Genomic DNA, 15,382 nt, shown 5'->3' with positions numbered 1-15,382 from the left:
TGTATTTGAAACAGGGTAATTTTTCAGGAGGGGGTAATTCAAATAACTAACCAATTCCTATTTTTTTTCAAATATTTCTTTGTTTCTTTATTAGCAAATTCCTTTAATGATCTGGAACAATGTTTAAAAGCACTAACTACTAGTTTGGGGAGGATAGAAGATCTAGAAATTTAAAGCACAGAGTGTTGGAAGTCTGTGGAAATTTCAAAAGTATAATTTGCACAAGAGGAAAATGTGCCATCAAGTTGCTGAAAACCAAATTATACACTATTCTGGAAACAGGAAACAGACATATGCCTGCTGGTATACTATTCAGCCTAATTTTGAAAGGGATCTGGTAAGGTGGCTTTAAGTATCAACTTTTAAAATAATAAATGTTTCTTTTTTTAACTTGTAAGTTCAGGAGTACACGTGCAGGGTGGGCAGGTTTATTAAATAGGTAAACATGGGTCATGAGAGTTTGTTGTATGTATTCTTTCATCACCCAGGTATTAAGCCTAGTATCCACTATTCTTCCTGATCTTTTCCCTCTTCCCATCCTCCACCCTTTCATAGGCAGCAGTGTGTGTTGTTCCCTTCTATGCGTCCATGTGTTCTCATGGAACACATAAGCTCCCACTTATAAGTGAGAACACGCGGCATTTGGTTTTCTGTTCCTACATTAGTTTGCTAAGGATAATGGCCTCCAGCTCCAGCCATGTCCCTGAAAAGGACATGATCTCGTTCTTTTTTTATGGCTGTATGGTATTCCATGGTGTATAGTGTTTCTTAAAAGATCTCATTTCTAAGCCATTTGGTAAACTAGACACACCTAATATATTTTTAGTTAAGCCAGGATTCAATGTGAATAGACCTCTGATCTCCAACTCCATTTTTTTTTCAAACATGCTACACTATATTAATAAATCTCTATAACTCTAGTCCCAAGATTTCAAATCCTTGTTTGCCACTTTCATGTGACGATGTCAGCATGTTTAAATCTAGACCTATAATCTTCTTCCACAAACCAAAGCCTTTTCTATTAATTTCCACAATCACTTCAAATCAGTCTTCCAGTCAGACATCTCTAACTCCTTTCTCCTTTACCCATCACCCCACCCCAATCTAACTTTTCTTTCTTAAAATCTGTCACCTCTTCCCTTTCCTCTCCATACACTCACCATCCTTTGAACACACTTTGATTTCTTGTTCTAGGTCTTCAGTTGTATATACTGCTCTTTATCCAAATTACTCTTATGCTTCAAAAACCTAAACCAAATCTCCCTCCTTTCAAGAAGAGTACCTAATCGGCCGGGCGCGGTGGCTCAAGCCTGTAATCCCAGCACTTTGGGAGGCCGAGACGGGCGGATCACGAGGTCAGGAGATCGAGACCATCCTGGCTAACATGGTGAAACCCCGTCTCTACTAAAAAATACAAAAAACTAGCTGGGCGAGGTGGCGGGCGCCTGTAGTCCCAGCTACTCAGGAGGCTGAGGCAGGAGAATGGCGTAAATCCAGCAGGCGGAGCTTGCAGTGAGCTGAGATCCGGCCACTGCACTCCAGCCTGGGCGACAGAGCGAGACTCTGTCTCAAAAAAAAAAAAAAGAAGAGTACCTAATCATATGTTGAATAATCTCATCTTCCTCAAAATTCCTACAGTGCTGTGCCACTCATTCAGTCATTATCTTCACACTGTAGCTCACAAGAGCCACGGCCAGAGCCATACTTCACATAGTTTTTTCCATATGATATGCATCACCTTGGTTTCTGGCCCCATTCCCACAAGCACAATATCCTTAAACTTTGTAAACTGTTCTCTAAATCTAAACTATAATTATTTTACTAAAGATACTTTAAATGCACTTTAATTTCATATCCCCATTTGTTATCATAAATTTGATGATATTTGCACATATATGTGTGATATATAATGGAAGCACAAATTTTAAATTCTACAATAAAACCAGTTGTATGCTATATTTAAAATGAGGCATGACATAGACCTTAAACATATGAAAACTGCTATGATTAAATTTAATTCTCCATATTTGGGGTGGAAGGATCAGAATAAAAATACTTGGGTGTTTGTAGAATTTAAGAATGTAAATTCTTTCCCTAAAATTCAGAGGCCACTGTTACACAGGTGTGGCTTGAGGGAGCGAGGTGGACGTGTGGCTCACAGAACAAATACATGACTAGGAACCCTCCAACAAATGATCACCTAAATAACAACATTCTGTAATCTTGCTGAGAATGTAACGTGCATAACAGGGAATAGAAACAAGCACACAGTTCCTACAACAGCTTCAACACAGACCTATTAGTTCATCTCAACCAGTCTTTTCCTTTTCTGGCTTCAAAATAACCTTGACAGCAGTCAGTTACACTTTCTACGAGCTCTCTCAGGCTTTCTAGTCCCCTATATTGATCTGGCTCTATGTATACTTAATAAGCACCTTTCGCAAAAGCTTTCCGAGTCATTTTTTAAACAGAAGCCAAGACACAATTATGCCATGGTTTTAGGCAAAACCTTTCACCGTTGCCAGATGTTTTAAGCACTGTTGGTTTCAGTCATTCCTCCTCATAGGACTGGATGGAAAAAGTCTGACCTGCTATGAAATGTGGGAGTCTTATCTCTGAAGATTTATAATTCTCAAGTAAGACTCACATATGAAAGACAAAACTGATTATTTATTAAAGTGAGAATCCTTTATAAACACAATATAAAAGGAGAAATCTCATCAAGTCTTTTTGGTACACTGTTTTCATGATTGATAAGACTTACTCTAACTCAGTTATCTTCCCAAACTATTTTTGATGGTCACCCTCAGATGGAAGTATTTTATACAGAAACCCAGGACACATGGCTATACAAATACATGTAATAAACAAAAATTCTGCTTATGACCCACTAAACTGATTTCACAATCCACTAATAGGTCACAATATGAGGTTAAAAACAAAAACAAAACTCAGATTTCTATCTCTAGTTTACCTGGATCCATATATGTATATTATTGTATTGGGTTGGTGCAAAAGTAATCGTGCTTGTTCCCATTACTTTCAATGGCAACAAGCACGATTACTTTTGAACCAACCTATAATTAAAAAGGCTCTCCTTTAATGCTAAAGCTGAAATACTGTATTCCACACTGTCTCAGGAATTCGTCTTTGGGCTACACAGACACTTAAGAGAAATCTGAGGGAGATATAACTACATTTAAAACCAGAAAAACTAAATAACTGCAACCCATAACATTTCAAAAACTCAGTCACTTTCACAATTCATGCATGTAAAAACCTACTTTGGTCCCCCGCATTCAACTGCAGAAGCTTTCACAAACCGGATAGGTTGTAATCCCACTGGTTCAATGCTTAGAGTATTGTTTTCCACAGCCTCCAGAACAGCTGAAGCCAACTTAAAAAAAAAAGAAAAAGTACTAGATGCTATACTGGCAGAAAAACATCAAAATTGTATTCTACAGTAAACCAATTTTACAAATTATTCTTCTCCCAAGTTCCACTAGCTTGGCTTTAGCAAATGAAAAAGGAAGAAATCAGATAATTTTTGTTTGATTTATTTTATAATCCAAACACTGTTATGAAAGGCAATTCACTTATAGTAAAATAACTTTCCTCATTATCTGGACAAGGATTACAGGCATTAATTCCAGTCTCTGTTCACTCCTTACCCATGATTAATATCCACTGTTAATGCCACTTCAAAATGAATATCCTGAAGCTTTATTCTGCTAAATGTATATAGTATTTTTAAACACTGGTCATTTATACCACAGCAATATATATTAATTAGCTGCATATTCTCTGAATTTGTATTTATGTCCATAAGAGTGAGTCTACAGAAGAATTAGCTGAATTATCAAATATTAAATGCCAGGATGAAGATGGTAGCAACTGATACAAGATGAAACAGGAAAACTTCTTTAGTCTGGCAAGGTTACTAATACTGAATGGCCTACCTGAAACCAGATACAGAGCCACAATGAACAACACATATTCATATCAAAAGTGTGAAAAATGCTCATCTTAACTTCTCCTGATAAGTAACATTACAATTAAATTCTTGAAAGACTTAACATAAAACTCTTAGGATTAAATTTCTTATACTTTAATTGACAGGATATTTCTAGACAAACCTTTCACATGTAAGAATAAATTAAAATTATAGCTTTACATTTTTGTACTGCCTTATTTTTCTAAGGTTTTTGTCTCTATTTAATTCACGTCACCTTATCCTTTTAACAATCCTATGGCACAGGCAAAGAAGGCATTACTTTTCCTGTTTTAAAGATAAAAAAATAAGATTTTTAAACCAAGTACAGACAGACACAACAAATGCCTTTAACAGAGCGTGTAGACAACTTCCCTTACACTGAACCTTGGACTGTAAATCAAGAAATACGTCCTATCCCCCATACCTATTTAATACCTGACACCAATGCAGTACACATTTTAGTGTGAATGATCCTCTGCTCATATAAGGAAAGAGGTTCAGTAACTGACTGCCGAGAAATTATCATGATTCTAGTACAGAATGGTAAAAATAGTAAAACATGACATTTTATTATGTAGGAGATATTAAAATATGTAATATGATTTAGTTTAAAAGAAGTACAGAAACAACTATAATGAAGTCCTACTAAAATGAAAACAAATTACCTCGCTTTTTGAGAATGTTAAACATGGAACGATATCTTCCTGGTAGATTTTGTCTAAGAAAGGACACGTCCTGTCCATTGTGGGCTCATCCTTCCACAATCGAAACTCATTATACAAGGATAAGTCAGCCTAACAGATAAACCAAAGGAAAACACAAAAACATGTTTTAAAAAGTATAAACATAAAAACCACTTTATAAAACCAAAACTAATTTAAACATCACTGAAAAACAATGCTCTTCATTTAAAATAATACATTGAACCACTCTTAATTAGTTCTATAATACCTGGTAGCAGTTTTCCTTTTTAAAAAATGACTCTCAAATAACCAAGTAGCTTCTTTCCATGCATCATCTGCTACCATGTTCAATAACACTGCTATTATCCTCACCCTGAGCTCCTTCTCCCATCCCCACCAAAAATGCTAGAGTTCCTCTTAAGATACAGGTGGCACACTATTCAGAATATAATAAATGACAAGTCTTTTCTGAAAACAACAAAAGATAATTTGGAACCTAATTAATTATAGTGTCTGAATAAACTGAGACTGACTGAACTATGAAACCTAATTTGGGATCAAAAATGGCACAGTTCTACTATAACTTGAAGGCATTCCCAAAAGAATTGTCAAAATGTTACTGCATAAGCAACAGGATTTTAAAAAACAACACATAAAGTCTTCTAAACTGCCTACCTTAAAATACAACATTTATTTAGATATTTTTGACATAATTTTGGCATCCAGTAACTACCACCTTAGGCATCAATAATAATCCACTGCTGGCACCTGCCTTCCTATTCACTCCTCCAGCTGTCCCTCTCTTTCCCACCTCCCTAATAAATTTTCCCCAAGTATTCTTCCCTACAGCTTCTCAGATTCCCTCAGTCCAGCTCAATAACATCTGCTGGAATACAAAGTTGCACTGACATCAGTCACCAAAACTAGAGCAGTCTCCACCATCCTACAGCGCTAAGTTGCTCTTGTCCACAAGCACTGGATACACCATAAATGATGCACTGACTACAGCTACAGACTGCCTCTAGGATAGCTCAATCAGACGTGCAAGTAGTCTACAAGAATGTAACAGAGCTGAGCGTAGCTAAGCCTTCCTACAGACTTCCTTTTAAGGTGTATAAAGGCAATCTCCATGTGAATTTTCTTTTCGGTCCAATTCATAAATTCCTTGAATCAAAGCAAAAGCAACAGGATAAATAATATTAGCATATAAGCAATACTTACATTTTCAAATGCATTTTCTTTGTAAAGTTACTGAGAAAAAAGACATAAACCTCAAAGCAGGTAAGTGGTATTCTAAGGAAAGATTCTAGTTTAAAGGCTGTAATTTAAACCATTTATTAAGAGCTGACTCTGCCAGGAACCACTGTAAGTACTTTACAAACATTTAATCCTCACAACTGTACAAGACAGATATTATGATCGCCATTTGTAACTTGCCCAAGATTGCATAGCAACAAAACAGTGAAGTCCAAATTCAAATCTAAGTGGCTTGATCCCAAAGCCTTGCACTGGGCTTGTATGTCTGAATGCAGGAATGTGTATCTTAAATGTCTACAGAAGACATGTTGCTAATGTCATAACTGAGTGCCCCCATCATATTTTCTACAAAAACATGGACATGCTTCATTTTTTTTCCAGATCGTTACGTATTTTTCTAAGACTTACACAGGCCAAATTTATGTAATTCCTTTGCCTAGTAAGACTTTTTGATAAGTTTTTCATGAAACATCAGAATATAACACATACCTGGAAAGCAAAGGTTATTATTTTGAAGTTATATGCTGCCTAACACGTTTTAAGGGATTTCAAAAACTAAAATGAATCTTTACCATGTTCCATGAGAAGACATTTAAATTTTGTTAGTGTCAATGGGGGGGGGGAAGTACATAATTACTTACACATACTGAGTAAGAAACAGCAAAAATACAAGTTGTACCAGGCAATTAAAATTGCTATTTAAATTCCAAAGAATTAGAATTAAAGTTACAACAAAAAAAGTTTCTTAAATATTTCACGGAAATCAATGTGAATTTTGGATTTGGTTACATTCATATTTAACCAAGTATTGAACTTCTCTCTTAGCAGCATCTTTCTTATTAATAATTAAGTCAAAATGCAATTCAATTACAACATTGGTTATTCCATTTAACAAACTCCTGACTTCCATACAAAAATGTAACAAGCACACACATTTCTTCAGGATTAATGATGAACTTGAATTCAACAATGTAAAAGATAGCTTCTAAGAAGAAATGGGAAAGCTTCATAAATTATTGATCAATCCTCTTAGAAATGCTTTCTCACAGTATACAATGATTAAAAGCAATTTTTACTCTAAACAGCTCAAAATACTTATATATTATTTCAGTTATCTTTATTACATATCTTTTAAAATAATAAGACTATTATTATTATTATATTTTGAGATGCAGTTTCATTCTTGTTGCCCAGGCTAGAGTGCAATGGTGCAATCTCAGCTCACTGCAACCTCCGCCTCCCATGTTCAAGTGATTCTCCTGCCTCAGCCTTCCGAGTAGCTGGGATTACAGGCATGCACCATCACGCCTGGCTAATTTTGTATTTTTAGTACAGACGGGGTTTCTCCATGTTGGTCAGGCTGGTCTCGAACTCCCAACCTCAGGTGATCCTCCGGCCTTAGCCTCCCAAAGTGCTGGGATTACAGGCATGAGCCACCGTGCCCGGCCCATTATTTCGTTTTAAATTTTTAATTATTATGGATATATGATAATGGTAGCCTTACATAGTTGTAAGTGTCTGAGTAACTGAGACTGGCTGAACTGTGAAACCTAATTTGGGATCAAAAATGATACTAATTGTTCTACTATAATTTGAAATTTCACTTAGCAAAATGTCTTCCAGCCTTACATAGTTGTAAGGCTACCATTATTTCTATTTTTTGTTGCTTAATTATCTGAATTAACTCTAGGACTCCTTTGCTGATATAAAATTCTCTCTCTGAATTTAAATAAAAGCAATGTATTGATCTTTAAGAAAATCATCTTATTTTCACATATTTTATATCCATACTTTGTAAGTGCACTCTAGCAATAAACGTTGACTAGCCAGATCATTAAAGCCACCCACTCTCCTCTAGACAACACATGACAGTTTCCTCCCTTAATGAAATATTGAGATTAAGAAACTTACCAAGTTTCTAGCAGGTACTCCAAGGTCAGCCAGGTAGAAAATGGAACTGAAGAATCCCTGAAAGTAGCCAGCTCTAGATAAAGCCTCCCCCATCTTAATACTGCATATTTTGTACTAAAGATTTTGCTGGCAAAAATGAAAACTGACACCTCAGTGATGAGAATTAACAAGTATCTGTAACAGAGTCAGAGGGGACAGTCCTTGACGAGTTACCTCTTTGCAGTCTTTTACAATTGGCTGTATCACACTGAGGTCCTGATGACTGCCACTCATAGCACTGCTTGTGCTTTTATTTCTTGTATGCCCCTTTTTAAAAGGTGTCTTTCCACCTGGCAAAGGCTCCTGCGTAGGTGATGTTGGAGAACTGGACAATACAAGTGTCTTCAATGCAGCTACTTCAGCTTGAAGTACATCAATCTTGGAAAGAAATCAACATAGTCACATACATTAAATATGTTTCATGACAAATGCAGCTAAATATCAGCAATCTGGTCAAAACACTTTCAAAGATGAAAAGTAAGTTTAATTTGCATTTCCTGTGGAGTAATAAAGAGAAACTAAAATCAAATTTTTCGATGTTTCCACATGATTTGGATTCATCTATTATGCACAATGTCAAATCAAATTTTGAAAATTACCAAAATGGCCAACATTTATGTGAATTTTCAAAATCTTCAAAATACAATAGCTTATGACTAGTTGTAGAAGTTTACTCCTAAAACAGTAAAATCTAATAACATTTAGGTGGCTTTTCTCAGTGAATTTAAAAACTAAGTATTAACATTAAAATGTGATTCTATAATCCTTTGGATAATTCATGTGATTTACAAGGCTTTAAATTATTTGGTTCTCATATAAATGGACACCAAATGTTTACTATTAATTATATCTACATAGTAGCTATTTTCTTCTATTTTTCTGTAGTTTCCAAATTGAAAACAAGCACTACTTTACAATCAGAATAAAATCCAACAGACGTTCAGGTATCTTTAAAACAGTCACCAGTATTTTATACTATTAAGAGCAGCAAAAACTTACTTTTCCTTGTGCTTCTTTTAGCTGTTTTTCTGCTGTTGCCTGCTTGATATTTGCTTCTCTCACCATTTTATGAGCTTCCTGAAAAAGTTAACATCTCATATTTTAGAAACAAAGTAGCATTTGTTTTCAAAAAGTTTTTGCCAAGTGTTTATGATTGAAGCAAACATATACTACCAAAATTTAGCCTGAAAATAAGTACTCAATATCAACTACGGAAGCAGCAGTTGACAACAGAGAGACAACTATGAGGCATTAGGAATAGGTGCCTTCTTTTAGGACCTATTACCACTGAGGCAGCCAAGTTGAGATCAATCATCCTGATTAATGCTTGCGTAAGGACTGTAAATGTGATGAAGGCAAACAATGACCAACATGTCAAAGCCAACTCCTTTGCAGTCAGCTTTTTATAATGTGGTCACTATATATGTTCTTATTAGTCATAGCAAAGACATACAGGAGGGACAAGTAAAAACATTAACACACCAATAATGTTGCAGTTTACAGTAATGACAGTTAAGAAGCCTTAGAGCTTTCAATAAAAAGATTCACAAAATTGTATCAAGTGACAATTTTGTGCAGAGCAACCTAAAAAGGCAAATCAGAGTTTACCCTTTAATAGATTTTTAATCTTCAAGTACTATGAATATGAAACTCTAGATATTTAATTCACTTTATTCATATAATGTTTATTCATGAGACACTTACTCATGTCATCTCCTCGTGAGGTACTGCTCCAGATGCTGATTACATTCTGGGAAAGGACAAAGTCCCTGCTCTTAAGGAGCTTACATTCTGATTAATCAAATAAAATATCAGAGTACGAATTACGGGTTTTATTCTAAATGCAATATGAAGCCTTACAGTTTTTTTAAGGAAGCCTTACAGTTTTGTTAAGGAAGACATGATCTTTTTATTTTTAAAAGATTATGCTCTTGTATAGAATAATCCCTATAAGGGATTAAGAATGGTCTGGAAGCATATATATAGGGTGCTTGAGATACTGCCCTGGGATTTAAGAACTTACATTTTGGAACTTCAATTTACAGTTTATCAGAGGAAGGAAGGAAATGAGCTTCAAAGATACTTAATGAATAGTTTGACAATGGCACCCTCACTAGGTCTATCAAAATGCACAGAGGTAGAATGGAAAGGTGGAAGTTCTTTACATCAGAGTTTGACTGTTTCCCATTTGTTCATTTGCTTTTACAGTACTGTAATGATTGCAGTTTGCGTGTGCCCATGAATGTGAATTTGCAGCTTATATTAGTTTAAATAGGAGAATCTTTACTATCAATGATTTATAACAAAATGATATTAACCATGAAGATATTCCATGCACTATTATTCTGGCTATCTTGGCAAAGTCCTTAAGAGGTGTCAAATTTAATGAGTTAAATAGTCTCCTTTTAAAAGTAACAATTGTTTCAGATTTGCTGAATTTTTCTGGGATAAGTGGCTGTCAACAGAAGACTATTTGGTGATGTTTTAAAAATAATAAACATAGCTAATCTGACCCTTCAAGATAAGTAACATTTTAACTTTAAATGCAAAAGTAATTCATACTATGGAGAGAATAGTTGACTACATTTTTGGAAATGGACTCTGCTTTCATTAATAGTGGATTATACAGTTTGGACCAAACCTCTAACGGAGAACGATTAGAAAAGCTAGACAAGTTGTTTGTTTGTTTTTAAAATGTGTTTGAAGGTATTTGAGAACAAAACAGTGAAGTAAACTTAGAAGTGGTGTGAAATTTTAGGTGACTTTTCCACTACACACAAGGGTTACAGTGAAAAGGTATAACACACATGTAACTGGAGCCCCAAAAGGAAAGATGAGCACTAGACTAGGGCAGGATCAGTTGCTAAAAAGATAACATGCAGAACTTTTACATAATTTTTTAAAAACTGACAAAAAACATCAAAAGGTAGACTCAAAAAAAGTTCGAAAATTTTCCATCACACTGTCCTTCTGAAGCTGAAAATGATATATCACCTATACCAGGAGTTGGCAAACTTTTTCTGTATATGTATGTATACACATACAGACTCAGTTGCAACTCTTTAGCTCTGCTGTTGCAATGTGAAAGCAGCCATAGACAATACACAAATTAGTGTCGCTGCTTTAATAAATATGAGCACTGAAATATACATATCATTTTGTTTTACTTTTAGCATATCCAGCACCTCTAAGTTACCTTTTTTTTTGGACGGGAGGTGGTGAGCACACAAAATCTACCTTCTTAGCAAATTTGTCACATACAATATAGTCACGTTGTACATTGAGTCTTCAGAATTTCTCTATCCTGCATAACTGACACTTTGAACCAATGACCAACATCTCCCATTTCTCCCATTTCCCAGCTCCTAACAACCACCAGTCTACTCTGTGCTTCTATGAGCTCAACTGTTTTAGCTTCCACATATAAGTGAGATAATGTAGCATTTGTCTTTCTGTGTCTTGCTTATTTCACTTCCTCCAGGTTCACTCCTGTATGTTGCAAAACACAGGATTTCCATTTTCTTTTAAGGCTGAGTAGTATTCATATACACACACATACCCCCCACATTTTCTTTATCCATTCATCAATGGATATGTAACTTGTTTCCATAACTTTGCTATTGTGAATAATGCTGCAATGAAAATGGAAGTACACATAACTCAAGATAGTGATTTTCTTTTGGATATATACCTGGAAGTGGGATTGCTAGATGATGCAGTAGCTTTAATTTTTTGAGGAGAAACTTCCATACTGTTTTCCATAATGGCTGTACCAATTTACATTCCCACCAATAGCAGACAAGTTCCACTGCTCCACATCCTTGCCAACATTTACTATCTTTTGTATTTTGATAATAGCCATTCTAACCAGTGTGGGACGCTATCTCATTGGGGAGTGATTGGCATTTACCTGATGATTAGTGATGTTGGGTACCTTATCATATACCAGCGGGCCATCTGTATGTTTTTTTAGGAGAAATGTCTATTTAGGTCCCTAGCCTCCCTTTTAATTGGGTTGTTTTTTGCTACTGCATGCCTTATATATTTTAGATATTAACCCCTTATCAGATATATGGTTTGCAAATATGTTTTCCCATTCAGTATGCTGCTTTTTCATTTTGTTGACTGTTTTTTGCTGGGCAGAAGATTTTCAATTTGATACACTCCCACTTGTCCATTTTGCTTTTGTTGCCTGTGCTTTTGGTGTCACATCCAAAAAAGTCACTGCCCAGACCAATGTCAAGAAGCTTTTTCCTTGTTTCTTCTGAGTTTTACAGTTTCAGGTCTTAAGTGTAAGTCTTTAATCCATTTGAATTGATTTTCCTTTATGGTGTGAAATCAGGGTCTAATTTCATTCATTTGCATGCTGCAATTTTCTCAGCAGCATTTATTGATAAGACTATCTACTCCCCACTAGGTGTCCTTAATATCTTTGTTGAGGGTCAGCTAACCATAAATGTGTCATTTCTGGGCTCTCTATTATCTTCCATTGGTCCATATGTCTGTTTTTGTATCAGTGCCATACTGTTTTGACTTCTGTAACTTTGTCACGTACTTTGATATCAGGAAGTGTGATGCATCCAGCTTTATTTTTCTTGCTCAAGATTACTTTGGGGCTGGGCGTGGTGGCTCACACCTGTAATCCCAGCACTCTGGGAGGCTGCAGCAGGTGGCTCACCAGAGGTCAAGAGTTCAAGACCAATCTGGCCAACATGGTGAAAACAGTTTCTACTAAAAATACAAAAATTATCTGGGCGTGGTGCACACCTGTAATCCCAGCTACTCAGGAGGCTGAGGTAGGAGAAATGCTAGAACCCAGGAGGCGGAGGTTGCAGTGAACTGAGATCACACCACTGCACTCCAGCCTAGACAACAGAACAAGACTCCATCTCAAAAAAAAAAAAAAAAAAAAAAACACTTTGGCTATTAACATCTTTTGTAGTTCCATATGAATTTCCTACTTCTGTAAAAAATGCCATTGGGATTTTCATAGGGATTGCATTGTATTTGTAAGTTACTTGGGTAGAACAGACATTTTAACAGTATTAATTCTTCCAGCCAATGAACACAAATCTCTTTCCATCTGTGTCTTAATTCCCTTCATGAACTCTATTGTAATTTTCAGTATACAAGTCTTTTTGCCTCTTTGGTTAGGTTTATTCCTGAGTATTTTATTCTTTTTGATGCTTTTTGACACTGAAATAATGAGATTGTTCTCTTAAATTCCTTTTCAGATAACTGCTTGTATAGAAACATCATTAATTTTTGTATCCTGCAACCCTATCAAATTCATTTATTAGTTCTAACTTTTTTGGTTGTTGAATCTTTAGAATTTTCCACATTTGTGATCGTGTCATCTGCACACAGAGATTGTTTTATTTCTTCCTTTCCAATTGGGTTGCCTTTTCTTTTTCTTGACTGATTGCTCTAATCTTCCAGAACTGTGCTGTAGAGAAGTGGTGAAGAGGGGGCATCCTTGTCTTATACCAGATCTTAGAGGAAAAGCTTTCAATTTCCCTCACTGATTATGATGTTAGCTATGGGTTTTTCATATATGGTCTTTATTGTCTTAAAGTAAGTTCCTACATCTATTTTGTTGAGAGTTTTAGCATAAATGAATGTGGAATTTCTGTCAAATGCTTTTTCTGTTTCTATTAAGATTATAATGTATATTATCATTCTATTACTGTGGTTTATTACACTAATTGATTTGCCTATGTTGATGCATCCTTGCATCCCAGGGACAAATCCCATTTGGTCATAGTGTATAATCCTTTCAATATGTTATTGAATTTGATTTTCTAACATTTTATTAAGGGCTTCTGCACCTATGTTCATTGGGAATATTAGCCTGTAGTTTTTTCCTTGTGGTACATTTACTGGCTTTGGTATCAGAGTGATATTGGCCTCATAAAATGAGTTTGGAAGTGTTTCCTCTTCTATTTTTGTAAGAGTGTAAAAAGAATTGGCACTGATTTTTCTTTGAATGTTTGGTAGAATTTACCTGTGAAGCCATCTAGTCTTAGGCTTTTTTGTTTCTACTTCGTGATTCCATTTTCTGGAATTTGATTCCAGAAAAATGATTCAGTTTCTAGGAATTTATCTATTTCTTCTAGATTATCCAATTGACTGGCATGTGGTTCATAAAAGTCACTTACTATCCTTTTTATTTCTGAAGCATCCATTGTAATACCTCCTCTTTCATTTCTGATTTGAGTCCTCTCTTTTCTTGGTTTGTCTTGCTAACAGTTTTTATTTTTTTCAAAAAACAAACTCAGGTTTTCTTAATATTTTCTATTATTTTCCTATTCTCTATTTCTACTCTGATCTTTGCTAATCCCTTCCCTCTGCTAAGTTTGGACTTAGTTTGTTCTCCTTCTAATTCCTTGAGGCATAAAGTTAGGTTGTTTGATATTGTTCTTTTTTAATGTAGGCCTTTATCCCTCTTAGTACTCCTTTTTCTGCATCTCATAAGTTTTGGTACGTTGTGTTTTCAGTTTCATCTGTCTCAAGAAACTTTTCAAGTTCCCTTTTCATTTTTTCTTTGACTCAAAGGTTGTTCAAAAGGATATCATTGTTTAGTTTCCACATATTTGAGTTTTCCTGTTTTCTTACTATTATTGATTCATAATTGAATTCCTTTTTGAGTGGAAAAGATTCTTAGAATGATTTTGATCTTCTTAAATTTGAGACCTGTTTTGTGATCTAACATGAACTATACTTCATATATTTCATGTGCACCTGAGAAGAATGTATATTCTTTCGCTGTTGTTAAAAGTTCCACACGTATCTGTTAGATCCATTTGGTCTATAGTGTTATGCAGTTCTGCTGTTTTCTTATTAATTTTCTGTCTGAATAATCTACTCATTAGAGAGACTGGGGTATTGAAGTCACCTACTATTAATGTATTGCTGTATCTCCCTTCAGATCTGTCAGTTTGTTTTATACTTTTAGGTGCTTTGATATCAGGTGCATACATACAGTCATTCACCACATAACATTTCAGTGAACAATGGATTGCATACATGACAGTGATCCCATAAAATTATAAAACCACATTTATTTTTACTTTACCTTTTCTATGTTTAGATACATAAATATTTATCACTGTGTCACAAGTGCCTACAGTATTCAGTATAGTAACATGCTGTACGGGTTTGTAGCCCAGGAGCAATACGCAATATCATATAGCCAAGGTGTGTAATAGGCTGTACCACATCTAGGTTTGTGTAAGTATACTCTACCGATGTTTGCATGATGAAATCTCATAATGACACAATAATGATTTAAAATAGGGAAAGAGATTTTTTTTTTTTTTTATACTTTATGTTCTAGGGTACACGTACATAGCGTGCAGGTTTGTTACATATGTATACTTGTGCCATGTTGGTGTGCTGCACCCATCAACTTGTCAGCACCCATCAATTCATCATTTATATCAGGTATAACTCCCAATGCAATCCCTCCCCCCTCCCCCTTCCCCATGATAGGCCCCGG

General features: G+C 35.3%; 1 protein-coding gene across 2 annotated transcripts in view; it reads right to left on the bottom strand.

Annotated features, from left to right (window-relative positions):
* The window catches only part of RAB3IP (RAB3A interacting protein), a 74,329-nt gene that overhangs the window by 4,885 nt on the left and 54,062 nt on the right, over nucleotides 1–15,382 (bottom strand). For both annotated transcript variants that reach the window (XM_011929315.1, XM_011929316.1), the window contains exons 5-8: nucleotides 8,884–8,961; nucleotides 8,059–8,262; nucleotides 4,660–4,788; nucleotides 3,285–3,397 (exon numbers count right to left, since the gene is read on the bottom strand). In XM_011929315.1, coding sequence (XP_011784705.1) covers nucleotides 3,285–3,397; nucleotides 4,660–4,788; nucleotides 8,059–8,262; nucleotides 8,884–8,961 — 524 coding nt within the window. The remainder of the gene's footprint in view (nucleotides 1–3,284; nucleotides 3,398–4,659; nucleotides 4,789–8,058; nucleotides 8,263–8,883; nucleotides 8,962–15,382) is intronic.

Source organism: Colobus angolensis, unplaced genomic scaffold (assembly GCF_000951035.1).
Source record: "Colobus angolensis palliatus isolate OR3802 unplaced genomic scaffold, Cang.pa_1.0 Scaffold80, whole genome shotgun sequence".
NCBI lineage: Eukaryota > Metazoa > Chordata > Mammalia > Primates > Cercopithecidae > Colobus > Colobus angolensis.
This window is presented reverse-complemented; position numbering and strand designations above follow the sequence as displayed.